Source organism: Pipra filicauda, unplaced genomic scaffold (genome assembly GCF_003945595.2).
Source record: "Pipra filicauda isolate LSUMZ 115617 unplaced genomic scaffold, ASM394559v2 scaffold190_size1978887_pilon, whole genome shotgun sequence".
Taxonomy (NCBI): Eukaryota; Metazoa; Chordata; class Aves; order Passeriformes; family Pipridae; genus Pipra; species Pipra filicauda.
Genome location: NW_024104299.1, coordinates 34,578 through 62,371, shown reverse-complemented (window position 1 = coordinate 62,371; position 27,794 = coordinate 34,578). Strand labels below are relative to the sequence as shown.

The 27,794-nt window shown below is 40.3% G+C and overlaps 1 protein-coding gene across 1 annotated transcript in view; it reads right to left on the bottom strand.

Moving 5' to 3' along the window:
- Positions 1 to 230: 230 nt before the first annotated feature.
- Positions 231 to 27,794, bottom strand: part of WDFY4 (WDFY family member 4) — a 59,309-nt gene continuing 31,745 nt past the window's right edge. Inside the window, exons 10-23 of the mRNA XM_039380252.1 lie at positions 27,653 to 27,772; positions 27,036 to 27,153; positions 26,255 to 26,364; positions 20,905 to 21,058; positions 19,241 to 19,332; positions 15,098 to 15,310; positions 14,424 to 14,571; positions 13,449 to 13,606; positions 11,640 to 11,798; positions 7,610 to 7,789; positions 4,600 to 4,782; positions 3,880 to 3,967; positions 1,576 to 1,687; positions 231 to 640 (exon numbers count right to left, since the gene is read on the bottom strand). Coding sequence (XP_039236186.1) covers positions 574 to 640; positions 1,576 to 1,687; positions 3,880 to 3,967; positions 4,600 to 4,782; positions 7,610 to 7,789; positions 11,640 to 11,798; positions 13,449 to 13,606; positions 14,424 to 14,571; positions 15,098 to 15,310; positions 19,241 to 19,332; positions 20,905 to 21,058; positions 26,255 to 26,364; positions 27,036 to 27,153; positions 27,653 to 27,772 — 1,902 coding nt within the window. The 3' untranslated portion in view covers positions 231 to 573. The remainder of the gene's footprint in view (positions 641 to 1,575; positions 1,688 to 3,879; positions 3,968 to 4,599; positions 4,783 to 7,609; positions 7,790 to 11,639; positions 11,799 to 13,448; positions 13,607 to 14,423; positions 14,572 to 15,097; positions 15,311 to 19,240; positions 19,333 to 20,904; positions 21,059 to 26,254; positions 26,365 to 27,035; positions 27,154 to 27,652; positions 27,773 to 27,794) is intronic.

Here is a 27,794-nt window from a genome sequence, read left to right as displayed (position 1 = left end):
TTCCAAGTTTCACTTTGCAAAAAAAATAGCTTTTCAGAAGGTATGCATACATTTTTTTACAGATTCAGGGAAGAAGGAAGTGTAGGAATGGAGATACTAACATCCTTGCACACTAATAAGAATGAAAATACTGCAACAAACTCACTTAACCTCTCTTTGAAACCTCAATATTTTTTTTATCTCATGATATTAAAAATAGAACATGTTCATTTTATAAAGCTACACTGCTCTTTGGCATAATCAAGGCAGTTTTATTTGCTAGCTAATATTTGTGAAATCCAATGTATTATGTCAAATTTAATAACTAAAATAACATTTAAAATACAAAAGTTTTCCCCAGAAAAATACTACAAAATCTAATTGTCTATGTGCACGTCTGTCAGTGTCTCTCACAACTTTGGAGTCCATTGTCTAATTTAAATCAAACTTGACTGCAAGGTCAGTCCCACAACTCCTTTGAGATTCAGTCCCCAACCACAGGCTTCCAGTTTCTCTGATTCTTTCATGCTCTGAAGGGTAATTTTTCTCTCCATCCAAAAGGTTGAAAAAACAAGAGTTCTTGGCTATTTCTTCCTACCCATCCACAGACCAGCAGCAGATTCTTCCCCAGTCATCACCAACTAGGAGCTTGGAGGAATTTCTTGAGAAAGAAAGAAAGAAAGAAAGAAAGAAAAAAGAAAACCATGTTTAAGAACAAGACATAAATAGGATCAAGGCTGTTTCCTGCATGTGCAGCAATTCGGAGGATGTAATATTCAGGGGAATATTAAATTTGAAGAACAATGATATAGAATAGACAAAGATTGGTACTTCAAAGACTGAGCTTAGAACTGGGTCCAAACTTTTCTGGAGTTCCGTGACTTAGTTGTGGACACTCTAGCCAGATCAGAAACTCTTACACTATGGATGTTAAATAATCTGCTTCCCAGATTCAGAATTCTGAATTGTTAGCACATAATGTCATGGCTTCAGCCACTGAAATCTCCGTTGCAGGCAGTGCCACCAACACTAATGAAACCAACCCTCTCCCCAAACTTTCCCACTTTCAAAGCACATAAACATCACATTATGTGCTCTAAAGGTGAGTATGCAGAACATCGGGACATTTTAGTCAATATCAAAATGCCAACACTTTTGGAGAAAAAGGCAGGAACTGTTTTACAGTACATTGTAACATCCTGGAGTAGGAGACAACAACAAATATTGCAGCCAGATGAAAGTGCAGGAGGGCGATCGAGTAAACTAAAATACTGCTGGCTGTGCAAACCGAGGGAAGTTGAACAACAAAGCTGTCCTTTGGCCAAAAGCTTCCTGCTTACATTTTAAGGAGACAGTATCTCCAGTAACTCCTAGGACAGGAGTTATTTCTGTGTTTCAGAGACGGTGTAGCAGCTGCTGAGCTCTACAGTTATTCTGGCCCAAACCTGCTATTTCTCCTGAGTTGTCCCAAACCGAACCAAGAGATGGACCCCAGCCCCCATGCCCAGCCCAGCCCAGCCCAGCCCAGCCCCGCCCAGCCCATCCCGGGCCCCGCCGGGGGGGCAGCACCGCCCGCCTGCAGCGCCCGGCCCGTACCTGGACACGGCGAGCGCCGTCACCGCCGCGCTCGTCCGACCCGCTTTGCCGGTCAGGACAAGGCTGGGATTCAGTTCCCGACAGAGAACAAGATGTTTTCCACACTTGTTACCTGTCGGTTTAAAAATAAATATTTAGAAAGTGTCTGGGGGCAGCAGGGATGGGATTGTTATTATTTACGGTCAGCAAGTTGTTAAGTTGAGAACAAATATATTTAATCTTGGCCTGTGCTGTTGCAAAATAGGCCCATCCCAATTTAATTTGTGGCTATGATAGTTACATGTGCTGACGTGCGGCTGTATCAATTGTGTGCTAAATTGGATTTGTGTATTATTGCTTTCTAAATTGCATGCCTAGTTCAGCAAAATTGTTCATCAGTTTTCACTGGCTCTATGCTTAATAAGATGCCCCACAATACCTTGCTGCCAGGATATAATACAGCCCATAATTGCCTAGTAAAAAGAAATTACATAAAGCCCTGGTATTATCAACTTATCTAAATCTGCTCATAACAGAACCAATAATTAAATGCTGTGAACATTTCACATACACATATATACATACACATACAGCTAACAACATAACTCAATCACAGTTACTCTGGTCTTTTTAATGACTATGTTTTGTATTAATTTCATTTTCTTTAGTGTACAGAAGGAGATGTGGGAATATTTGGTCATTTAAAATAACTCTGAATAGGTTGAGTATGACACTGCTTTGATTACACTTCTCAACTCTTTATTAAAGAATGCTGTTCCTCTATGCATCTGAAAACATGCACTCCTATGTTCATGTGCAAACAGGTGTGTGTGTCTACACTTCAACAGGTGACTGGGGTCAGCACATGTCTTCTATGATCCTCCTTGAAAAAGGCACAAACAAGACTGTTCTGTTGTGCTCCCATGGACAGCTTTTATGTCCTTATTTAGAAAATTATTTAAGATATACATCTTATGAATAGCTAAAATCTCAAGCTGTTCAAAGATGTGTATGCAATTGTACCTGAGTAAATAGAACCTGGAAAGACCTACCATGGGAAGTTATGGACAAGATCTCAGGAAATTCTTAAAACAAATTAGACTTTTCTACATGTAAAAAGAATCCACACAATGACTACAGAATACTACAGCAATTTTGGAAAGAATGTTAAGTCTTTTGCTTTGACTTACAGCAATCTTTGATTAGAGATGACAACGAAATCAAATATGAAGATACCATAGCCAGACTATCTCACATCTGGCATCTTGGGTGTTCTTGCACCTTCCCTAGAAGCATCAGGCTCTGGCTACTCTGAGACATGACAAAAGGTTGGATAGGCATCTGGTTTGGCAGTTATATATACAGAAGCATATTGGAAATATTTTCACATAGCAATCTAAGTAATGTTCTTGCCAAGTTCCATGAACAGCATTTCTGAAGATCTCAGTGGTAATGCCCAATTACTGTATAATATCTTTTTTTTTTTCTTTTTTGCAGATGTTACATCTATAGCTCTATATTTATGCAAATTGCATGCCTAAAATTGAAGTAATAGAGAATGTTTGTAATGAGGAGCACAGCAAATAAGTGGTGTAAATTATACATACTAACACCACAATTCCTTTCTCTTATAAAAAGCACTGGGAAAAGAAGAAAGCTGTGCTATTTAGGATGCGCCTTTAAAGCTTCCTGGCAGGTTTCAGCTCTTGTATTTGTCAGAACAGAGAAGTGAGCTTGAGCTGTTTTTAGTACCAGTTGGCACTGTAGACCTGTGGTCTTTTTAACCTCAGCTCTGTGAGAACTCCGGAGTTTCAACTTCAGCTTCACATAGCCTCGAATAAGCAGCTCTAAGCACTAGTGCCTGCTTCTGGCCTCCCACCAATTTGATGGACCTCTGACCACTTTTAAGGTGGCAAAGACAACAAACTTCCCTGTTCCAGCCCAGAGCAGGATCTGGCGCTGCCCACTCTGACATTATGCCAGGATACTTCATCACAAGCCATCAGCAGAGGTGCCAAGGGAATGGGCTTCACAGGTTTATGCAGAGAGGTGGTCTACCAAGGTTGATAGAACCCATGACAGAGCCTATGAAGAAGCTTTCAGCTTCATCCAGGCAGGATGTCTCCATGAGATGGTTGACTCAGGAATGCTCTCTAATGTAGGGCAATTGCTACCCACCCCTGCTGCTGCTGGTTATTGTAACGCTGCACCCACATCACCTTCCCTTCACACCACTGGGCTCACAGACCCTCTTCTTCCTCACAACCAAACAAGGTTTGCAGCACACAGTCACACTGCAGTTCACAACCCACCCTGTGCTCATACCTGTGCTGCCTGGCTCTTCCATCACACCTTTCTGTGGTCTGACTCCAGCAGCTTGGTCTGGATTATTGGTGTATTCGGCCTTCCACAGCTGTGCCAGTGAGGAGGTAAAAATGGAAAAAGCATGGATTATAACAATGAGAGAGAGATGCAGCTCCTGCTTTGATTACACTTCCCAGCAAGGGGTGGAAATTGGGCTTTAACACCAGAACACAATTTTGCAGTTGTGTTTCTCTGCCACTGTGCTGCAGAGCGTCACACTGGAGAAATGTATGCAGGGAGCTGATGAGGTTGCAAGGCTGACATGCTGCTGAGGATCCTAGTAACCCAGGAAGCTCTCCTACCAGACTGGAGGCAGAACCAGCAGTGAATTCCTACTCATGAGAAAGTATGACTTATTAAACAGAGCTGTGAATCAACTCTCAGAAACCAGACTTCAACGCATTTCCAATGGGTGATAGAATTTTTCCTTTCAGAACGACTCCAGAATTGAAAGCACATTTTCAAAAATATCCCTGAATGGTAAAGACTCCTCCATTCAGGAGAATAAAAGTTGATAGGAAGCAAATATTTTACCCTGATTTTCATTTTCTGCCCTGTCCCGCCCTGTTAAGAAAGTGACATGGGTTTTTTAGCAGCTCCGTCCCTCCATTTACAGTTCAGAACTCTGCCTCTGGTCTACGATGAATCAGAATTCCCTCTTCCTTGCTCCCATCCACCTACCCTCACCACTCCATCTGTGCTTCCTGTGATGATGATGCTGCTTATGTCCCAGTCCATCACTTCAGCAAAGCAGCAGCAAACAATACGGCAGGTAGGGCTGCAGGCAGTGTTGATGCTTACAAGAAGATGGCCATTGACTGTCCACAGATACAGGTAAGATCCAGCACAAGAGATAATATCACCCTGTAACACAGCAAAGAGGAAATGTCTCAAAATCATACACTCATCCTCCTCACAACTCTTAAGTGCTGATTAGAAATTGTAGAGTTGCTCTGACTTAAATTCTCACCACTGTTTTTCTTCTGGGCAGATGATACAAACCAGAAAAAGTAAAAATTGCTTTTTTTCCTCATGAAAAAAATCTGAAATTTTTCCACAACAGAAACCTGAAACAACTGTCTCAGATTTAGCAAGATAATGCAGAAACAAAGTTTTCTTACATTTTCCGTAAAATCCAGGCTTTTAGTAAAAAAGTAGATTGACAGACTGACCTTGTCAGACAGAGACTGGGCACAGGTAATGTCTAGCACAGGTTCTGGGCTAGAACTAGTGCTCTTATAAATTTTGCAAATAAGCTTTCTCTTAAAAAAGGACATGGTGTTCACCTGCTTAGCTGTGAAGCCTTTGGTGATTTCACAATCCTCCTCTGCCCCTCGCAGGGAGCTCACTGTCATCGCATTTTTACACTGCATTTTGCGTTTGACCAATGACCAGCTCTGCATTCAGTGACCTGCACTTCTGATGCAGAAACATCCTCTGTAACTGAATCTCTCCTCTCCGTTCCATGCAGGTGCAGTCTTATCAAGAGACTGCATATAAGGAGCAAATACAGAGGTAATTTTTTAGGGGCAAGAAACACATAGAACCAAGAACCAAAGCTGCAAGTGTAAATGATCTTATCAAAAGTGCATTTTGATTATTAATTGAAATTCTACCTAACCTTTCCACTCTTGATCCATACTAAGAATCAGCTAAATAGAACCCCACTGGCAAAGTCATCTGATTCTGGTAAAGGATAGTGTGCCCTTAAATTAGCAGCATGCATCTGGTTTGAGTCAACTAACACCTTACTTCACCCCTGCCTCATTTGCAGCCAGGGCTCTTCACACTGCAGAGCAGAATTCTGCAGATAAAAAATGATAGCGTGTTCGAAACAGAGTTGCCAATAATTCAAGAGACTAAATTTCAGCTACCTTATCTGCATGAGAGTACATAATGTCCAAGCATTTGGTAATGATCTACCGTGCTTTTCAGGTCTAGACAAGGGATTTAAAACTAACTGAAATCATTAGTTAGTTCAAGCCTCTACAATCCTCCTTAGCTTATAAAGGATAGCCTTCTTATTTTGTCTCTATGTGACACAAACACCATGAGGTTTGGATCTATAGATGGAGCTTCTAGATGCTCAAGCAAATACAAAATGCAACAATCACATAAGGATTGTTATGGGTTCTTATAACAGGGTTCTTATTTCACAGAAAAGTATGTGGTTCAGAAATTTATTCCCTTCAAAACTTTGCTTTGAATAATTCTGAATTTTTCAGGAAAAAACTGTTGTTACCAAACATGTAATTTCATGTCAGTCAAAAAAATGTAGCAAAATGGAAACATTTTGTTTCTATCTTCACATTACAGTACATAAATATATAGAGAAGAATTAAACAAAAATGCATTTCAGAAGTATTCTGTTCTGCCAACATCAAAAAGAATTTTTGCATCCACAAGAGATAGATCTCTTTATCTTTTTTTTCCTTGAAGCTTCAGTCATACTTTCCTAAGGTTTTTCCTCTTTTAGATGAACCTTTCTGTAGACTATTATCCAAACAGTTTAGCCATTTGCACTCTAAAAAATGGAGAACTGCACTTGGATTGGTCACCAGACTGTTCATGGCACAGACCATCTCATTTTTGGACAGCTTCAGAAGAGTAGATACCAACTGACAAGGCCAATGTACTGGCTGGTACATAGAAAGAAGAGGACTCCATCCACTTGGGATCTCAAGTCCATGCTCTGTGCCAGTCCACCCACTTATTTTCTGAAGGCTTGGCACTGCTTCAGCTGACTTCATAAGGGACCCCCAGGATATTCTAAACTGGCCTGCTGAAGCCACTGGCCATTTTACACAAACCAGGACCCCTGGAGCTGGGAGCTGAGCTGGCACTGAACAGTTAATTCCCATCCTCAAATTGCTAGCCATCAGACTGCATGGTTAATAAAGCTCTGATACGAGATGACTGTTTTGGCACAGACTAAGTAGAGAATATCTGCCCGGTTTCTTCCTGCTATGAACTAAATTTTGCCTTTGTACAATCTCCAGTACTGGATCCAACCTTGAATTGTATAAGCAGCTGTAACCCTGCTCTAGTGTATTAACAGAGAGAGAAAATACAAATATTAAAGCAACATTTTGGGGAGGTAGAAGATTGGGAAAAAAATCTCATCCAGAGTGTTTACAGTAAAATCCAACACAGAATATTTTCCTATCAATGCACATGCAATTCTGGCCAGGCACAGACCTCAACAGATTTATACCCACTGTTATTAAGAGCTTCCTCTGCACCTGGGTGTAGAAGAGAAAGCAAAATGCCAACACTGTCCCCACAAAGGTGTAAGGTGTTGTCAGCTGAGGTGGCAGACTGCAGCCTAATATGTCTCAGCTGATGTGGCTCTACTGCATGAATGCCAGGAGAAATTAATGAAATAAAAGGGGCAATAAGGTGAGCCAAGTCCAGGAGGTACCAGGGTAATACTTCATTCTCCATAAACTAAAAGTTGTTTAATCCTGCTATCTATCCATCCAAAGATGCTTCTACTTAGCTACTCAGTCTAAGATGTTGCTTTTAGTGCTCACCTCTCATCATTAAGAACACTATTAGCAATCTCTGTAGAAAGAAAAAAAATCAATGTATCAGACTCTCAGGATGTTTTTATGTTGGGAAAAGCACCCATTAAATTATCATGAAATGTTCATGGATACATCAGAAGAAAGATGATAAATGAAGATCTTACTGTTGAGTTGTTGATGGCAACAGAACAGAGGCTTGCCTTGTGGGCAGGAAGTTGGTTTATGTACGTCAGCTGGTTCAGGTCCCAAATGATGCAGGTTCTGTCATCAGATCCACTCACAAAGATGCTGTAGGTTACAGATGCAGCAAGGCAGGTCACTGCCTGAGTGTGTCCATACAAAGCCTGGTGGGGAAAAACCAACTAATAAACCACAGCAGAGGAAGGCTGATTTACTAGGGAACTACAGTCTTACTGTCATGTGCTTAGCAAGAACAAGCAACCCAGTCATTCTTTGGAGAACTGAAAAGGGTAGGTATGAGGGAAAAATCCCAAAAGATCTTAGAGAGAAGCACCCTTGTCCTTTACTCATTGTTGAACAAAGTTGAGGGTTCAAGAGATCTTATGACTTGCACAAGTTGCACAGTGATTCAGGGTCCTTGGCCTACATTTCAGACTCTAAGACAGTGCTTTATGCTCAGCAACAAAAAATAATTTTTCATTCAGTCCATGTAGTTTTAACTAAAATATATGCTTGGAAATTTCTCAATATTTAAAGAGCTATTTCTCAATATTTAAAAAACTTTTTGAAATGAAACTTATCAGGATGTATTACAGTGACCTTCTCAGTCTTATTTTTCTGTTTATCTGAACAAATACTAAAATATTTCTAATATTGGTTAAGAAGAGAAACAGCATTTGTGGAGATTTTTGGCTTTAAAGCCATATAGGAATTCCTTTCTCTTTCATCATTACACAACATTCTTTTTGTTGTTGTTGTTTTATAGTTCCAGAGACTTAAGGAGTGCCCAGTTTAATTTTGCCTTACTTAAACAGTTTCTTAAAGAAATGTTATAGCATAATTAGCATATTAATAGCATAGATAGAAGACATGGATTGAAGTATGCTGCTGACAATCGTTTAATGCAGCATTCTCAAGTGACAGCAGTGCATAACCACCTGCTGCATAACCATCAACAACAGTAAAGCTGGCATGGCAACAAAGTCCTTCACAGCTTTCCTGCAAAACCTTTAAGGGCTGACTTTTTAGCTGCCTTACTTGGAAAAAATCAGACCCACCAGTTTTAATATTAGTTTTAACAGTAAATGCGTATTCCCTGCTGGTTTGCTTTCTGTGATATTAGGGTCTATCTCAGTTAGTATGATGCAGGGGAGCTAACATTTCCCTACATGATGTTTGTAGACACATCTCATCATCTCTTCCAGCGTGAGACTGAACTTTTGCTGGCTAACGTGCTGCCATTTGCCAAGGTCATCAGGACAACAGTATTCAAACATTATTCCAATATGAAGAAGCTGAGATGCAGCAGGCTATATACTATGACCTGCAACTGCGAGGGATGAATTTCAGCTTGTGATTTATTCCATTCCCAAGAACTGCCAACTAAAAATACTGGCACAAAATTAGGTCTCTAACAGTGGTTTTCAGAGGTCAGAAACACTCCCACCTAAGCATGGAAAAGGAGGCTCAGCAGTAACTTTGGACTGGTTGTAGAACAGGCTCTTTACAAAGGACTGGGTATAACCAAGTGCCTGTACTTGGGAACTGCACAAGACTGCTGCAAAAAAGGCTGTGACAAGACAGGTTCAAGGGCTCAAAACTTTCTTTCCTTCTTCCAAAGCATGAAAGAAAACATACGCACTGTGAAAGCATCCAAATTGCCAAGTCAAGCCAAGCTAAGCTCCTGCACAAGTTTTAATAAAACCCTTTTCTCTTTTTTTAACCCATAAAGATCCTACCTGGCAGTGAAGCACTTGAAATACAAGCTGAGTGTGGAAGAGAGGAATAGACCTGAACCCAATTATAATATCAACTTCAATCCACCAGTGCCTCAATGTATATTCATGAAAAAAAGTCACATGCTTTTGGCTCTCTACCATCTTCTCATCTCTCTGCAAAGACTGACAGGTTTTCCCTTATGGGAAATATCCTGCAACATATTTGCAGAAGGAACTGTGAGGCCTATCTCCAAAGTATTTTAACAAATATCAAAACACAAAAAAGAAGACTAGCTTCACTGCAGGAATGTTTAGTCCATGAAAACATAAACCAAGTTTGACCATTCAAATTAAGTGGCCGACAGGAACGCAAACTTCACAGCTATGCTCGACACCTTCCTGAGAGGTCTGTGAGGCAGACAGCACATCTTGCCCAGATGCTTATCCCAGTCTAGTGTTTCGCTTGGTCCAGAAATTCTGGGGACTGGATCCACTCTGCTCATGAATACTGAGGGAACTAGTAAATTGCATGGATCAATACTGAGGCTATTATGCTCAATCTTTAGTGTTCCACAAAACTGTGGAAGCAGATCCCACTAGAGAAGGAAAAAGCTACTTTTTCTGCTGAAATATAGTTTCTGTACTTTACTACATTCCAAACCAGAATGTGTAGGTCCCATGAGACAGCTGATAAGTGAACAGCATCCACTTTATAGCACATCAGTTTTTCTTAAGCAAAGCTCACTCTCTCAGGAAATTTTTTTGTTCAGCAGAAAAAGCAGCCACCATGAAACAGTGAACTACATGAAAGCAGCAAGTAATTCACTGGAAGACATTTAGAACCATAGTTCAAGTTTACATCCATGCCAGACAGTCATAAAAAAAAAAAAAGCCTCTGCTAGCAAAGTGAAGGAAAAAATACAGAATTTGTCATTGCATGATCTCATACCACTTTGTGGATTTTGGGTAATACCAAATAAATCATAGTAGAACACATCAGCAAAGCTGATTTTACATTGCTAAAGAGAAAGGCATTATATTGCAGATAAAAAACAGCCTCTTCAGTTGCCTGAAACTCAAATTGACTCCCTGACTAGTATTGTTTGGATATTGATGAAAATTACTGCTTATGCTTTTCTCTACTGCTATTTCTTCCATTTCTATGTCCATGTCCTGATTTGGAGTGATAACTAGCTGCATTAAATGGTCATCACTGAAGATCTTATCTCATATTTCTGTCTTCTACAGCAGGAAACTGCTCTAAACACAGTTTCCCTGCTCCCCACACAGTTTCTTGTGTGTTTCAACACACAAGAATTTGAGATAAATGAAAATCTAAATACTTCTCTGGCATCCCATCAAACAGTGAAGTTTTCACATCATTTAATTACAAACAAAATATGTTTTGGCTTAGGGTATGGAAAGCACTGAAATATCATCTGAATATCCCTCCAGAACAAATGAATAGAGAAGCTTTTAACACTTGGAGACCTTGTTGATCAGTGAACCCTTTGATAGTTTGCCTAAATACCAGAGTTATTTAGGTCTCTTGATTTCTTCAGGGAAAAAAATCTGCTGCCTTTCAGAAACGACAGTGGTGTACTCTAGCTTTACTTGTAAGGCTGAGAACTCACCATAGGTGAATTTTGTATAAGAATCCACTTTTTTAAAATGAAATAGCATATATACAGCTGGTTGATGACTATAGATTATCTCCAATCAACAACTAAAGGGCTTTGGATAATGAGAACACAAAAACCATATCAATCTTATAGGTTGCACCCCTACTTTATGGAGTGACAGACAAATCTTCTGTATTCCGAATTCGGGTTGAGAAAAAAAGAATCAAGAACTTTGCCTGGCTAAGCCTTCATCTCCATCAGCTAAGTCTGCATGATGTTTTGGAGATTCTGTCCATTGCTGTAGCAGCCCAAAACAAATTCTAAGCACCTCCAGGTGATACTTGTTTTTGAAAATAACCCAAGGGCTGGCTGCACTTCAAGAGAGGAGAACATGTGCCTTATTTTCACTGTTTCTTTTATCATTGTAAACTTTGGCAATGCTGCCAAAAGTGAAAAAAACTACCAAGTGCCATTCATGACTATAAGCTATTGGTATAAGGCGTATTATCAGCTCTTGACCTGATAACAGGTTGTCACATGATACTGCTGATTACTGAGTTTTTTCTGCTTTCTTGATTCACCCAAAGGCGTTTCTTCTGCCAGTCATCTGAGACATAAAACCTAATCTTCTGGATTTCATTAAGTTTCCATAGCAGGAGAGCCACAGCACATACCTGTCTCAGGTTTAGACACTTCACTTTGTCTTTGACCAAGGAAAGTTCCCAGACACACACAACCGAGCTTGTTCCAGATGTGATTATGGTAGTCGCTGAAGGACACACAGCACACAGGCACTTTCCCCAGTCCGCCATGCACTCAAATGTAGTCACATTCTGTACAAGAAAGCATCTTTAAGTCAAATGCTTATCTAGTGATACCATACATTTATTAATAGCAAATTGCAGATTCGGTTTTCAAAACTGAGTCTCCATTTCTTCAAATCTAGGAAAAAAAAGATCATCTTAACCAGTCTCTGTGTAAGCACAGCTGTGAACACATGGACATGCACAGGCTGTGCAATCTTCCAGGGGCCAAACAGGAAGGCTGAACAAAGGTCACTATCTTATGTCTTAGAAGACCTGAGTCTCAATTCTTCTTGGGCCACACTTCCTACATAACTTCGGGAAAGCTCATTCTGCCACCACATAGTAACAGAATGCAAACATTCAATGTAAATTTAATAGTAAGCTCAGGCTGTGACAGCCACTGCTAACAGTTAGTGCCAGGCTCTGCAACCCTCCTCTTACTTGGATTGAAAAGCTAAAAGACAAAGCACTAAATTTCATTCTGTGCCAACAGCTCCATCAGCAGCACCCAAACCAGACTAAAGCAACGTCAGGTCTATTACATATTGCTACAATTACATCACAAACATTCTCCTACTCACATTCTGCATTAGCTCTCTTCCACACAACTGGGACAATACTATGGTGCTAATGATTCTGGTGGAGCTGGATGGCACAGCTACAAAAACCCTACCACAGACAGAACAGACCTTTACCTACTTACAACAAGGACAAATATCTCTTATAGACTCGTGTTGACTCCGATAAAACTCAAGCTGGACTCCCAACCACTATTCACAGTGTCTGTGTAATCACACTCACTACGCTCAGTGTCACTGACTTTTGAAGAGACAAACCAAATCATTTGTGCCTGCAGCAACACTATGAATTGCTAAGCACTGATTTTAATTGAAATCAATGGTGAGAACTCTCAATAATTGTATACAGGGAGTAGAAAGTAAAATACATTTCATAGCTTTTTCACTTCCTTTGACTATGAGTAGGTCTGTAAAAACATAACCTTGCCACTTGCACAAATAATACTCAAGTCAGTATCTTGCTGAATTACATGTTATGCTATTCTGGTACCCAAGCTAACTCAGAAGTCTTTGCATATCATAATATTGTCCCAAACACATCCAAAAATCAGTGTGTTTGTGGTAGAGGAAGAAACTGGATCTGTCAAGTGTGCTAACAAGCAGTGCGATGATACAGACCATTTATTTTTACCAGCAAAGAAGTAAGAGTATTAACTTTCTACAACAAAAGACATTACTATTTTGAATGAATGCACTGGACTATGCTTGGGAGCCAGACAGGAATTGACAGATTGTTGTCTTAATTCCAGAAGAAATTTCTGCACAACGAAATTTCTAATCAGAGACCAGGAGACCTTCTGTTGTCCTTACAACCTATGAAATGGAGTTTCTCTTTCATTTTGATGGACAACACAATCACTGGATGGAAAACTTGAGATAATTTAGAGGAAAATGCCACATTTTTGAGCAGTGTAGAATGACTTTGTATTATCTTGGGATATCCAACTTGGGATTCCTCAAGAAACTCAACTATGAGAAAGTCCTGTAAACATCCTCTGAAATCAACTTCCCAGCCACCTCTGGGAAATGGGTGCCCAAATCAGTCAAAGACCACAACATATCATTCATTTTTGGAATTCTTAGACTTTTTCTTATTTACCTTCTCAGATCCATAGTTGCCAAAGCAGCAGGTGAAGTCCTCAAATCCCCAGCAGAATGTTTTGCTCCAAAGAGGAGGAATCAAAATTTTATTTTTTTCAACAGCCAGAATGCCTTTCTCTGTATGAACAATATGCCCAATAGCTCCCTTGGGATAGTCTGACAAGACAGAGAAAACATTTAATTCTGTTGGTTTTAAGGTACTTATGCTAACTTTCCTCCTTGCACAGCTTGTGTGGTGAGGCTGGCAAGTCCCACATCTGGGTCAGGCCCACAGACAAAAATCCACTCTAAAACAGAGATTCCAGACAGAACAGTGGAAACACTCCTCTCCAATGGACCACATAAATCCATGCAGAGGGAGTGACATGTTTCACTGCTTTAACAGCAGTGTCATAAAGTTCTTTTTCACTGGCAGACTGCCTTATGCCATGCACTACAGAGGATGACAGGCATTGACACCAACAGCCTCTGTAATACAGCTACGGGAGCCTAATGTCCCCACAAAGATGTGTGATACAAAAAACACTGCTGTGAGATGAAAAAATAGACACAATGAAATGTTCCAGGCTTCTTCATAGTAAGAAAAGTAGCAGACTAAGAAAAAGATTTTAAGGTTGAGAGGTGGGGAAAGACAGACTACTTACTTTGCTGTTGAATATAAAAAGAGAGAATGCAAATGGAAGACAATGAACTTTAGGTTTCAATTTAAAATATTCAGACTGTAGAAGGCAGAAATTATTCTGGTATCTTATAAAAAAAAATCTATGCTGAACTGTACAACAGATGTTTGAGTGTTTTCAGTGTCTATTGCTAATACACACAAACACAAAAAACAATTGGCAGAAGGCATCTTGATTGAACCAACTCATACAAAGCTGTGTGACTACTTTTGTGCTCTTGAAAATCCAGATTCATCCTATCCAAGAATTATGTACTTATTAGGTCAGAAAATGGAACACGGTCCCTGCAGCACCTTTTAGAGTAACTGGAGAGAGCTTCAGATTTTGCAGGCTGCTCATAAAAGGAGGAAGAATTCCACCTGAGTGATGGAACAGCACAGTCTCTCTTCCTGATGAGCTTTTCCCTTGGGCATTCCTGGATGGATGCGGTTTTGTGAAGAGCTAGAACAAAGGAATGGCATTGAAAAAAATCTCTATTTGCAAGATCACGCAGGAGAAACAGTAATTTAAATCCTTAATCATGGACTCCAGAACTACCATACATAAATCTCTTAATTAAAATAAAATCTTATCCTTATTACATTTTAATCAAACTACATCCCTTCCTCACAGAGGCAGAAAGCTAATCCCAGCAATTCCGGACGAGAAGGAAAACTATAGGTGAAACTTTGAGCTGGGTTTTATTTGACTATACCCATTCCCAGACTAGTGGTCTCTTGTGTGACTGTATGAAGGAGCAGAACCCAGGGCTGATGCTGCATCTCTATGGCATACAACAGGAACAGCATGGTTAGAAAGTGTGGGTGCATACTGGTGTAGTACACATAACCTGGAAAAGTCTATAGCCCATCTTTCAGCAGATTTAAATCAGAATATGTTTCTGATTTCAGTTACTATCATTGCTTTCTTGTCAAATACTGTAAGATCAAAATAAATTATGCTCTTTAGTCTCATGGTAAAGTGGTACCTGCTTTGGTATCTGTCCAAAGTTGCTGATAAATCCCAGGATAGTGCTTTTAATCAGAGGATCTTTAATGTTGTTGAGGTCCATCTTGTCTCCATAGAAGTAAGGATGATAGGTGTTAACTGCCTCCACCGCAGCTGAGCCATGCTGCTTGTGGCCAAAAATAAGATCTATCCAGTGATGAAGGTGTGCACTGACATAGTCACTTTCCAGTGCCTGAAGCCAAAAGAAAATTACTTAATTCACTAGACTGTATCCATTACAAATGCATTACTGTTTTCCAGTCCTTGCTGGAAACTTCTCTGCAACAGAATCTTCACACTTTCAATTCCTCTGGTACCACCATTCTCAGCACATCCTCACAAAAGACCAAAAGAGACCAAAGTGGATCCCCACGGGAAATGAAGGGACAGAGTGCAGCATGTTTGATTTAACAGACACCAGGAGCAATATCCTCAGAGACAACACAGGTAGGCTCACACAGCAAAGTGAAAGCATTCCACAGATCTTGGCACATCCTCCAGCTTTCAGCACACATTGAAGTCTGTGCTATCATGTCTTCACCGATAGTGTTACTGACATGAGATGGTTTAAACAAGCAAAGCATTTGTTAGCTTTTTGTACCACCACCTTACAGACAAACCACAGGTGAATTTCTATTTGTAGACATACACCTCAGCTGTGAGTCACACTGAGTAGCAGAGATTTTTATTTGAGAAAATACATATAAAAATAGATCAGAAAGGGAGATGACTAAAAGAGGGGCTTTGAGTCCGAAGGATACAACAGGAAAGGCTGCATGCCATGAACCAGCAAAGAGAATGTAGAGCTTGTAGTGAAATGGCAAAGGGTGCTGCAAGCCAAGACAGAGAAGGGGTTATGCGATAGCTGCAGTAGCAGAGTTGGGGTCCATCAAGGCAGCTGTATGACAGAAGTTTCAAGACTGCCTGGGTTTGACCAGCAAACATTTTGCTACCCTTCCAGGGCTTAAGCAGAGAATCACAGAATCAAACTTCCCCATCCTCGAAAAATTCAGGGTCTAAACGTTTTTCCCCCCCAAAAAATGTTTGACTTTGATTAGGTTTGCCACCATACTGACTGGCACGTGGATTAATGGGACCACCCAAATGTGGGCTCCCTAGAAAGCTCAATGTAATCATGGAGGAAAACCTGTGCTTGGAAGACCCAGACAGCAAGTTCACAAGCAGTGGACACAAGTTCAACTTGAACTTTTGCCCACCACCAGGTTAGAGAGTCTTACCCATGAGGCTTCACTAAAAGCTACTGCTCCTGCCATCACCTGCCTCACCAAATTTTTGTGCATTCCCAAATAGTCTTGGCCAATGACTCAAGCAGCAGTGTTAAGCATTATTAAAAGTACTTTCCTATCTCCAAATCATTTGACTGTGTAATACTCCCTGATGCTCAGTGAAAAGTCTCCCAAGCAGACCATCCCACCCAAAGCACAGCAGAAATAAACAAGCTAATGGGATCCAGAACAATGGCTCATTTCACAGAGTAGACAGTTAGCCCAGTGCAGCTGGTGTAAATGACCCTGCCCACAGCTATAATGATCACAGGGCAGCTCAGAGAACAAGCACAGTGTACAATCTGTCCCCTGCAAACAACGGGAAAACACTTATGAACAGACTCGGAACTCATCCTTATTAATAAAAGCAGTTAGTCCATGAATTACAAACTGTAAATTTTTTCTGGCATCACTGCCAAAGCAAAACAAAGCAACCAACAGAGCTGCAACTGTGCAGCCTCTCAGTAATTCACTGAGCACTATGACAAGCCCCGCCAGGGAGGGAGAACTTGTAGTCTAGGGAGGAAGTAAATATATTTATTTAGTAGACTAGATTCCTAACTTATTAAACATGAAACAGGAAGCTACTCAGAGTTTTATGTCAAGAACAATTCTTTGCTCTCATATTCTTTAAAGCAATAGCCAAACCTTAGAACAGTGTGAACCTGGATCCCTTTAATGCACCAAACTCATTGTGAAGCCTCCTAAAAATGGCATGGTATCAGTAAGTACTACTTTCAGCCTTGTGGCTGATTTCAGAGGAGACAGAAACCCTCATGTTTCAGAATTCAAGATCTCTGACTCTTCACTTAAGGGTTAGACAAACTTTCCCAGGCAGACTAATCAATTTCCCACAGCAAGATTTTTTGCATTCTCCTGTGTAATACCTAATTACCAGCTATGGTCGAAGAGAGGATATTGCACTTAGTATGTGTGAAGTTTGATCAGGTCTGGCAAATTATTAAGAACACAAATGTGTTAACACAAATCATTCATTTGCTAAGCCGCTCCTATCTGAGATTTGAATTAATCTGTTTATCAGCTGTGCCAACGTTATTAAATAGCGCAGCTCAGTGGAAGCAGTTCTGTAGACAAATGGTAGAGAGGGCCCAGTATCCACATTACATGCACTGTGGGGGCTTTACTTCCAACTAAACCTAGTCTGCTCCCGCAGGCTGAATGCCATCAGCATCTGGAGTGCACAACTGGAGTGCAGCTTTTGTTTCGTTTCGTCCAAAACAAATCTAGTTCACACAATCTGAGATCACTTGACAGTGACATGCTATGGAGGGATGACTATGGATTCATTTCCAAACTGCACCGTTACTCCAAAGTACAAGGCAAAAGCAGATTTCTCCATCGTATCCAAGTGCCTTTGCAGTGCTCACCATTACACAAGCAGTAAGGAGCACAGCTCGGTACTTTACTCTTCAAACAAGTCACAGTAGAAGAAACAGCATTTCTCCCTATGTTTTAAAAAATACTAGTGTAAAATTGCAGCATCTTTCAGGCTTTCATGGATTTTTGTCTGCAGCATGTCTGGTAGGTCTGGAGAACAGAGATTGAGCACCTTGGAAGGTCACAGAGACAGAATGAGATAGAGCACTGAAAGGAACTAAACAGAGAGTGAAAGGTGTCCCTGCCCACGGCAGAGGGGTTGAAACTACATGGTTTTTAATGTTCCTTCCAACCCAAACCAATTTACGATTATATGAAAGCATTGTGGTTGCTGTTAATGGTTAAGGGAACAGTGGAGAAAAGAATATTTACAAAATAAGAGTATGACCCTGATTTTGTTCAAAGGAGGAACAAAAAGTTAAGGCAGTAAGGATGTCAGAGACAGGATTTAAACCAGCACTCAAGAGGTCAACTGAGTAAAGGCTTGAGACACCAAAACAGAGAAGACATTTGTATCTACTGGTTTGGATACAGTCACCTACAAAGTGATTATTGAGAAATTCAAAATCCCAAGGGCAGGACCCACACAGCACTGGTGAGAGGAACCCACTGAGGCAAAAATTGAAGCTACATATGACAAACCAGGATGATGCAATGCCTTGAAAATCATGGGCTGTTTGTTTAGTTCCACCAATGCTAACACATATAATCATCATATTTGTGGTACACAGCAACAATCTGTATGCATTCACACATGTAGATTGCCAGAGGAAATCTGATGGGATAATGCAGGGGCACTATAGAGACCAGCACCAAGATATTATGCTGCAGTCTGAGTTCAATACAAAAATCTTCATGCAGATTTGCATTTGCATTCACTTCTTTGTAGCAGATGACATCACACAGAAGTTAAGACTTTCTAACTATTAACAGATAGAACTAATTGCAGTAAGTCTCAGGACCTTAAAGCTATTTGCTTTCAAATAGCCAAGGCTGACTCCATTAAAGGCAGAAAATTACATTAAGTTTCTACCCCTCTTCCCTTCCCCCCCCCCCCCCCCCCGAAAAATTATAATTTTAGTTCTGGCATGACTCAGAGATAGAGATAAATAGTTTAAATAAACACACAATTTGTTAGCAACAACATGGAACTATATGCACATAAATGCCTGCACATTATATTATGTTCTCTTACACTTATGGGCTGAGATATGTTCATACCACAAACCAAGATATAACCCTCATCTGGTCTGGAAAGTTGGCCTTGATTCAAGGTGAAGTGTTAGGGAGACAAGTAGACAAGCAAAGTGCAGAACTGACACAAACTCCACAAAACCAGGATGCATTTGGATCCAACCTTTTTGTTTTTGACTCTGGGCTTCAAAGTTTCATTTTCAGTGGAACTCAATGTTTTGTCCAAAATCTTTATATTCACTCACCTGTCTGTGCAGTAGAATAAATTTATGGGGGTCCCCACCTGCCCAAGGAGGAAGCTGCACATCTCCAAGCACTGTTCCATCCTGCATGCAGCCTGTGGGAGAATCAAAAACAAGAATAAGACACATTGCAAATAGGAACAGCTTTTCTAATACACTGAAGTCAAAGGAAATTGAGGTGATTTTCCCACACGCAGTTTCAGGTTCATCAAATTTAGTGCCATAGAATACTGACAACCCAGTGTTCTGGGAATTTTCATCCAGTAATAAAGCACTGAGAAGATGTTCTAATAATTGTCACTAATACAGTAAAAATATGCATGTCATCAGCACAAACCATTTTAACGCAGAATGCAAACGCAGACAAGACAAACCTGTTTGCACAACTTTCTTTTTATACATAATCCTGTGAGTCTAACTATCAAATATTCCTACTCAATCAGCCACTAAGAGGGATTTTGTTCTCAAATCCTTTGCAACCTGATTCCTTTCAGAAAGTAAGCATATGTTCTTAAATCAGAGCATGGTGTTGCACAAGTAAATGAATTCAAATCTAAATTGAGGTTCAGGTCTGGGACTGCAAGTTTCCTTCAGTGTAGCAGTGAACAGATTCTGGCTCTTAGCTTTGCCTATTGTAAAATCTTCTGTATATTTTCCCTCTACTGGCAAGATTCTGGTGTCCTTCATGACCCTCCATTAAATTCCACTCAGATCAGTCTCTGGGTCTTGATGGCTTTGTTTCTTGGCCTCCTCTCAGGATGAAACTACCCCAATTCTTTCTTTTAACAGTTTTCTAGCATTTTTTTTTCCTTATACTGCTCTTTTTTTAAAGTGTATCTCATTTCACTGATATCTTAAATACAATTACGGCTAGATCTCAATACCATGGGTTACGTTGCCTTTGCTGTTACCAATTTAGGATGATTCTTAAAGTATTTTTCCTCTGCCTAAATTGTTAACCAACCTGTGCCTACTAAAAAAAGCAGCTTTGCATTGCAAATGGTGTGAATGTCCTGTAAAGTGAAGTGAATCAGAACTGCCATGCCTATTTCTGAATACTGTTTTTTCTGGATTCTCTCTGGCCCTTCATCACTGATGCAGAAAGGTCTAGAGAAAATGTACATTCAGAGGGGATTGTGATGCTGCTTGAGGACAAGGAAAATATATCAAGTTCATGTGATTTGTGCAGAACCTTTCAAGATGACAGTGAAGACATTTGGAAACTTTAATCACCTTGTGGTCTCACATCAGATTAAAAAAACCTCACCTTTCACCAACATCCTTTAATAATTGACCCACCTCTAAAAGTCAAATTAATATATTTTTCATAGCCACAGAGATGTGATGATAAGGCCAAATTTTCAAAAGCAGACAACTAGACTGGTTATATCAAAATCCACTTTTGTCTGACAAAATGCGTAATTCCCTTGCACAGTAACTAATAGGAAGTACTAGCTCCTTTCTGAGCTGTAAACTTGACTCTTCTAACATCATTCAGATACCAGCAGCTTGTGTTCTTGTAGCCTTATTTTAAGAAAAATTGATCTCTTATCACTAGAAAGTCTCAAAAGTCTGCATAGTTCAGAGACCAACTCTCAACACATGATTTGGATCTTTTCTTTTGGCAGGATGCTGGGAGGAACACTTAAGTCTTTTTTAGAACTTACCAAGTTCAAAGTGATTTGCATTGGTTAGGAACTCTGGCAAGTAAAAGAATTCAGGGATGAGTTCCCTGACATCACTCATGTTGTCCCTTGATGCTGATTCCCACGTGCTCTTGACACTGTGAAACATCCTGTCTGCAACATCAAAACTCCCACCCTGTGAAATATAGACAGACAAGAAGACTTCCACGTGAATATTCTGTTAAATAAAAAGCATCTTAGCTAATTCTGCAATGATCACTTTATCACATGTTTGACAACGGAATGTCTCAAGATCTGTCCCAGACATGTATACTATGATCTTATATTAGGGATTATATAAAGTCCTATTATCAGGACTTATATTAGTCCTGATTTGTAGGTATGTATGTTGAGAAGACCATAAGCTTGGAGTCTTAGCACAGCCTGCAATAACACAGAGGCAAGAAGAAACAATCATAGGCAGCTTGAGAATATCAGCATACCCATTATTAATGCTTCTGAAAGCAGTTACTTCCTTCCATCCCAAAGTGATTTGCAAGCAGTGGACACAACTTCAGTGTTTTCACTTCAGTTGTGACCCAAACAGTTACGAAAAATCTTATGTGCAATTCTCCTATGAAAAACCTTGGAGAAGGGGGAAGGTTACCGCTGAAGTAACATTCATTAGATCCAGGAAAGGCCCAGTGGGCAGGAGCCTGCAGGGACGGGTCATACAATATGAGAAGGACAGACAGCATAAAGAGGGGAAGAAAAGAAGAATGCCTGGGAACCACACTGAATTGGTATGTAAGGACGGAGAAACAAACCACCTCACCTCTTGAGAGCATTTGAACATGTTTAGATTATCGAGAGTCAAACATCAGATAAAAACAGCCTTGGTAGCCCAGGACATCATTCTGAACTAAGGCCTCAAGAGGAAAGGATTAAAAAATAATCCTTCACTTACTGAAGGAAGGGAACATGCCTTACAATGGAACCATATTTCCTACAGGATTTCCTAATAGGATTTCAGATACTGTATACATTTGTGAAAATCCAGGTTCACTTTCACGTATGGGTCTCTACATTCAGCACGAAAAGATTTATTTGAACATAAAATTTCTACAGTAATGGAAAAAAAAATAGAAATCAGTTTTTGGAATCATCTGAGTTTGTCAGAAACACCAAACTGTTTTACAAGAAAAGCTGCCTTTTAACTGTATTAAAGTAACAGAACAAAATTGCTTCTCAATATCTAGCTCAGGTGCTGGCAGCAGTGCTCCCAGGACAATACAGATACTTCTCACTGGGGTCAACTAATTTGGACTATATGTCATAGGACATAACACTACATCCCACTGCCGGGGCTCAAGAGAGATTGTCAGAGATAGAACAAGTATCTTTAAACAGTTCTGCAGTACAGTGAAAATTTTTGAATAATTGCTTATCCTCAGCCATTCAATCCTCAAAGCTGCTTCACTAGGCAAAAAGAATAAGCCAGTAGGATTGCATAATGAAGACACTAAAACATAGACATGGTGCAAGAGTCAATCTATTAATGAATATGAGATGCAGACAGGTTCTGTCTATGGCTGACCTCTTGGGAAAACTTTTGTTTAGTTTTCTCTTTGCCTGTAGACTGTTGCATGTGCCAGTTGAGAAGGATGTTGTACTTCTGCACAATAACAATCAGCTGAAGTTTTGACTTACAATCCATTAAATAGGAAAACAACAATTAAGCACCCTCATGCTGTGAGGATGGCATCCCACTCCCATGGACCAGATGAACCTTGAGCAGCAGTTCTGATGGTAAGAACCACTGCCTTTCTGGTTCCCCTGAGTACTCGCACACTTAGGTTGCAACTCCTTTGGATCTACAAACTCTGCTTAGTCTGGGAACTGCAAATCAAGAAGTAACTTTTGCCATACCTTTTGTTAGAGAGACAATACCCTCATAGTAAGCTATCAAAAGACAGAAGTCAATAAATCCCAAGCAGTGAAGCCACATTCCTTGCTTGTCTTTTGAGATAGACTCACACCAAAACCCAGCACATAGTCCAGATGGAAAGACCCTATCGCTATTTCCCTGAGGTGAATTCTGACCAGCCTTCTGGTCCAGCCTCATCTCTAAATGACAGCATAGCTCTGTTTTAGCTTCTTGTCCTTCTTCCTTATACCCCTGACAATTGTGAAGCCTTCCCACATCCACGCAAGGGACGAAGTGAAGAAGTGACTAATCACATGAGCAAGCCTATCTGGAGTTAATCTGATGCACAAGGTCATCTTGTTCTTGATCATTATTAGGCAGGGACCCTTGGAGTCAAATTCAAATTGAAATTAAAACAGAGTAGAAAGAGGACTATAAATAAATCAACAGCTAACAAGTATCTCATTGAAGCATATTAAAGGGCTTTGTATATTTAATCTGCACACAGTGTGCTGTGTCTGGTGGTGATTGATGCTTTTTCATCTTTTTTTGCAGCTTTTATGAGAGCTGGTCGTAATCTCCTGAGAAACAATATGATTTGTAATAAAAAGATTACCTGTATTAAATAAAAATAATATATACATAGGAAATGCTGTTAGCGCGACAAATCTGGTTAAAGATATTACCACCACGAAAAAATGTGATTTTTTCCCTGGCTGTCTAATTCATTTTAGGGAAAAGTAATATCTTTAAAACTTAAGCCTGTATTATTTATAAAGGAAGCAATAACTGATTTTCCCATTTCCTATATTAATAAATTTATTTGCATATATTTATATCAGAATTAATGAGTTTTCTCTCTCTATGAATGCAAAAACTGCACTGAAAGGGAAAAAGAGAATCAAGAATTGCTTTATGCTTTTAGATTGCAAGACAACAAACTCTTATGACTTTTCTACAGCTAGACACAGTATGTCTCTGTTTTATTTCCTTTCAGTAGAGGCCTTACTGCCATCAGAAATACTGGAAAAATATGCTTTTTAAAACTAGAGTCCAGCATGGTATATACAAAGCAACTAGGCACAGTTATCCCTAGAGAGATGGTAGAACTTCACACATTCATAAAACTAAGCATCACCTTGATGGTGCTTTAAACCCTAAGACCTCAAACTGTTTCTAAGAAGTGCTTATGAAGATGCAAAGACTTTTCCACATGCCCAGAGATGCTGAGAAGTTATTACCTGCAGATAGTGCTTAAATGACTGTTCAAGAGTCAGTGACACAATGAAGAGTAAGAACCCTATTTTCTGTAAGTACTTTTGGGAGGTAAACCTCAGGAAAGGTCAATCTGATACCTGAAATGCAACAATGGGATAAGAATAAAAGGGGATAAAAAGCTGAGCTGATCAAAAGCAAGTCTCACAATTGAGGGCATGGGGTCCTGGAATGCTTTTCTAACAAAGAGACTAAACACAGAAACCCTTAATTGCTCTTCTGTGGTGCTAAGACCAATTCCTGAAAGGAATTCCAGGAGGTACTTGACCAAGGTGAAGTGGAAGGTACCATCCAATACCTGTTTGATGAGCCAGTTTTTCATCCATTCCAATACAATATGCAAAACACCTACAAATTTTTCTCCAGAGTCAGATCTCAATACACTTAAAAAGTGAAGTAATAAAGTTTCTCCTGTACAATCCCCTTACTAAAGGCAATGCTTCCTCACTGCCTTCTTCTGTGGTCAGGTGCAAATCAACTGTTTGACTTGAGAAACAAGATGTTATGCCAACAGCGATTTTTCACAAGGGATGCACCCAAACTATTGCATTTCCTTGTCATGTATTCAGACTGTCCATTTGCAGTTATAAACATAGATTTCTAAGTTGCTGAGAAGTTTTCACAGCTCCCAAATACAGCACCCTTCCAAGGTCTTAAGTTTGGGTGTGCTCTTCTTGCAACTGACTTGCTCATACAGTTCTTGGGTCTGCTGTTTGCTTTACTGCATCTCACAGTTAGAAATTCCTAAGCCACTATAGGACCAGTCACCTGGGGGAAACAACAGCAGTGAGTTCAGCTGAACACGTGGCAACATAAAAGCAAAGGAATAAGAATTGAGAAAGTTTAACAGTTTTAGTGGATCCACATCCAGACAAAATTTTGAATACTTCAGATCTCAGCAGCCTTTGAAGATAACTATCCTCACAAAATTGTTGGTTACCTGCTAATCACACATAAACACAGTCACAAAGCATTTCCTCAGACTGCGAACTCGTTATGCATGAAAAGTGTGCCAGTGAGATACAGCAGCCTTTGTTGTTTACAACAAGAAATAACTGCTCCACAGTCATTCATGACTGCAGCTAACATATGGCTCACAGAGTGTGATGGTAACCATTGCCTCAGGTGGTTCACTAACCCATCAGCTACTGCTGGTAACAGCCGATATCATAGGGCTTATTACTTAATTAGCACAGCACTTTATTTGTATTAGTTCATTAAAAAAAAAAAAAAGACAATATAAAAAAAGACAAGAAAAAAAAAAAGACCAGCATAATAGCAAAGCACTTGGAAAGCTGCAGGAGACACAGCCATCCCTCACTATTGATACAGCAGTCTCTGAGTGTGAATTGTTATGGCTTAGCTATCTCCCTCATATTGCTCCACAAGGATAGGTAGATTTCAGCAAGGCACTCCTTAAAAAATAAACTTTTGAGGGTCTGTCCTCCTGGTAGACCCTGCTATAACACAACACATACTACAGAAATGAGGGTAACAACTCTCTGCTATGGCCCAGGTGAATTTGCTTGTGTATCACCAACTGCCTGCTGAAAGGGGCAATCAGGAAATTTGGTACCCCTGTATGCTGAGCAGATGGGAAAGGTAAGCACAATGTTCAATTTCCATGCAATTCAATTCCACGGTGAGAACCAGCTTGGCACTGCAAAACAGTGCCAAGTTCAGAACAAGATTAAACAAAATATTCCTTCTGGTGCACTGGATGTAGTCTAACCCCAGTTCTTCCTCAGTAAGTTGATCCCTTGATCCCTATAATTTCTCACTTACCAGAACCTGTGTGACCTCATCAGGCCCAGAAATGCATTTTATGCCACCACAGTGCTCCAAGTACTTGCCTGTAGCCACATTATGGGCACTTGGGCTTAGACTACCTACCATCAGAGTCTGATCTGCCCTAAAGTCAGAAGCTTATGTTCAGACAGGCAATAAAACATTGTCTAGGTGTTTACATGCCTCAGCTCTCACAAGACTAAATAATCCTTCTCTCTCACAAAAGTCATGCTCCCATTAAGGTGTTTTCACTGAATTCAACACACATGGCATAGAGCCTTCAGTAAGCTCAGAGTCCACATAGAGAGTGCAGAAAGTGGCAAAGGAATTAATCCCGCTTCACTGTAATGCGTTACGTGGTTCATACCAAGCTGTGGGAGGGAAGTTATCTTGCCCCCTTACCTGCAGAGAACAGAAGGTCTGGGTAAATGGCTCCATTCGGACCAGGTAAGATGCCACTATAATTGCTGATGAATAGTGAGTACAGTAATGGCACTGGACAGCTAGGTCTCCTGGAAATTGCACAAAAATCAGATTCCAGTGCAAAATACCACCATTTCAAGCCCATAGCATCCAATTACCACAGCACGACTAAATAGGGAAGAGGTCTTTTAAGCAGATGCGTTCAAAGGTCTATCAGCAAAAGCACACCTTGCATTTGCAATGAATGTGCACAGTAACTACTGAGGTATGTTCATTTTTTGCCTCCCCACATTTCATTTTCTGGAAAACAAGGCCTTTAACATTCAACATCATTCCTTTCCCCAATAGTACCACAAAAGTTCTTGATCTCCAGAGGTCAATAGCCTCACCATTCTGTTTCCTTTTCTTAAAGTAGCTCTTAGTTAAGCTGCACGCAGCAGTCTTCCAACGTGCAGCTTAGATAACAAACAAGACTAATGCGTGCAGCTTAGCTAACAACGCAGTCTTTTCCAGGGAACATGGCTTTTTGCTGTAGCATCTCTTCCTGCCCAAGGGAAGAGAACAGAATGCAGCAGTACAAGGCACATAAGGCAGTACTTGCAGGAGTCATTTCTCTTTGTATTCTCAACCAGTTTGTACATAGAAGTGTGAGAGGTTCTCCTTGGCATGATGTTTCTCTGAGCCACAGTTCTTCAAAGTCTTTGGGTGTCCTGAGGGGAACTCAAGCCTCTGCTGTCTGTTAGTCTCCTAAAACACTCACCCTCACTCTTTTCCACTTCATTGAAGCGCTGGATGAACTTGCGTTTCCTCTCCACAGTCTGAGCTCCCATGGGCTTTGATAGGTCTCGAAATGTATGAGGATTAGAAAGGTTTAGAGTCTGAAAAGTAAAACCAGAAGATATGTAGATTTTTAGATCCCTGAGTCTTAGAAGTCACGACTGTCTCAATGATGCTGGATAGCCACCACACTGTGTTGGAAGTTTCACCCATACAAGAAGGTCACAGGTTTATCCACCTCTAGAACTTCACAAAAAAAGGACCTGGCAGGTTCCAAACTACTCACAAGGCTTTTCTGTCTGAACCTCCTTCTTGGGGGTCACACAAACATGTCCACGCCTATCTGCTGAGCTGATGCAGCCTGCTCTTAACTAGGTATGTATTTAACAAATGTTCATCCACCTTTGTGAGACAGAATGTCAGACTCAGCATGCTGACTTGAAAATAAGGGTAATCTATATAGTTCAATCAGTACAGTTCAAATAACTGTCTCAAATTTTAATCCCTTGGTCTAGACCCCTCTTCTTCAATGGAATCTTTAAACAAACCTTTGTGCAGTTGCTATCATAGAAAGTACAGAATGCTGTGGCAAGCACTGACCTCAGAGTGATAGTCAGCGAGGACCCATGGAAACACAGGATACTGCATGTAATCATTGTAGCTGCGGCCAGCCAATGTGTTCAGGTACATGAGGTAATCAAAGTTGCTAATCTCCCTTTTCTGCCGGGGAAAGGAAACAAGC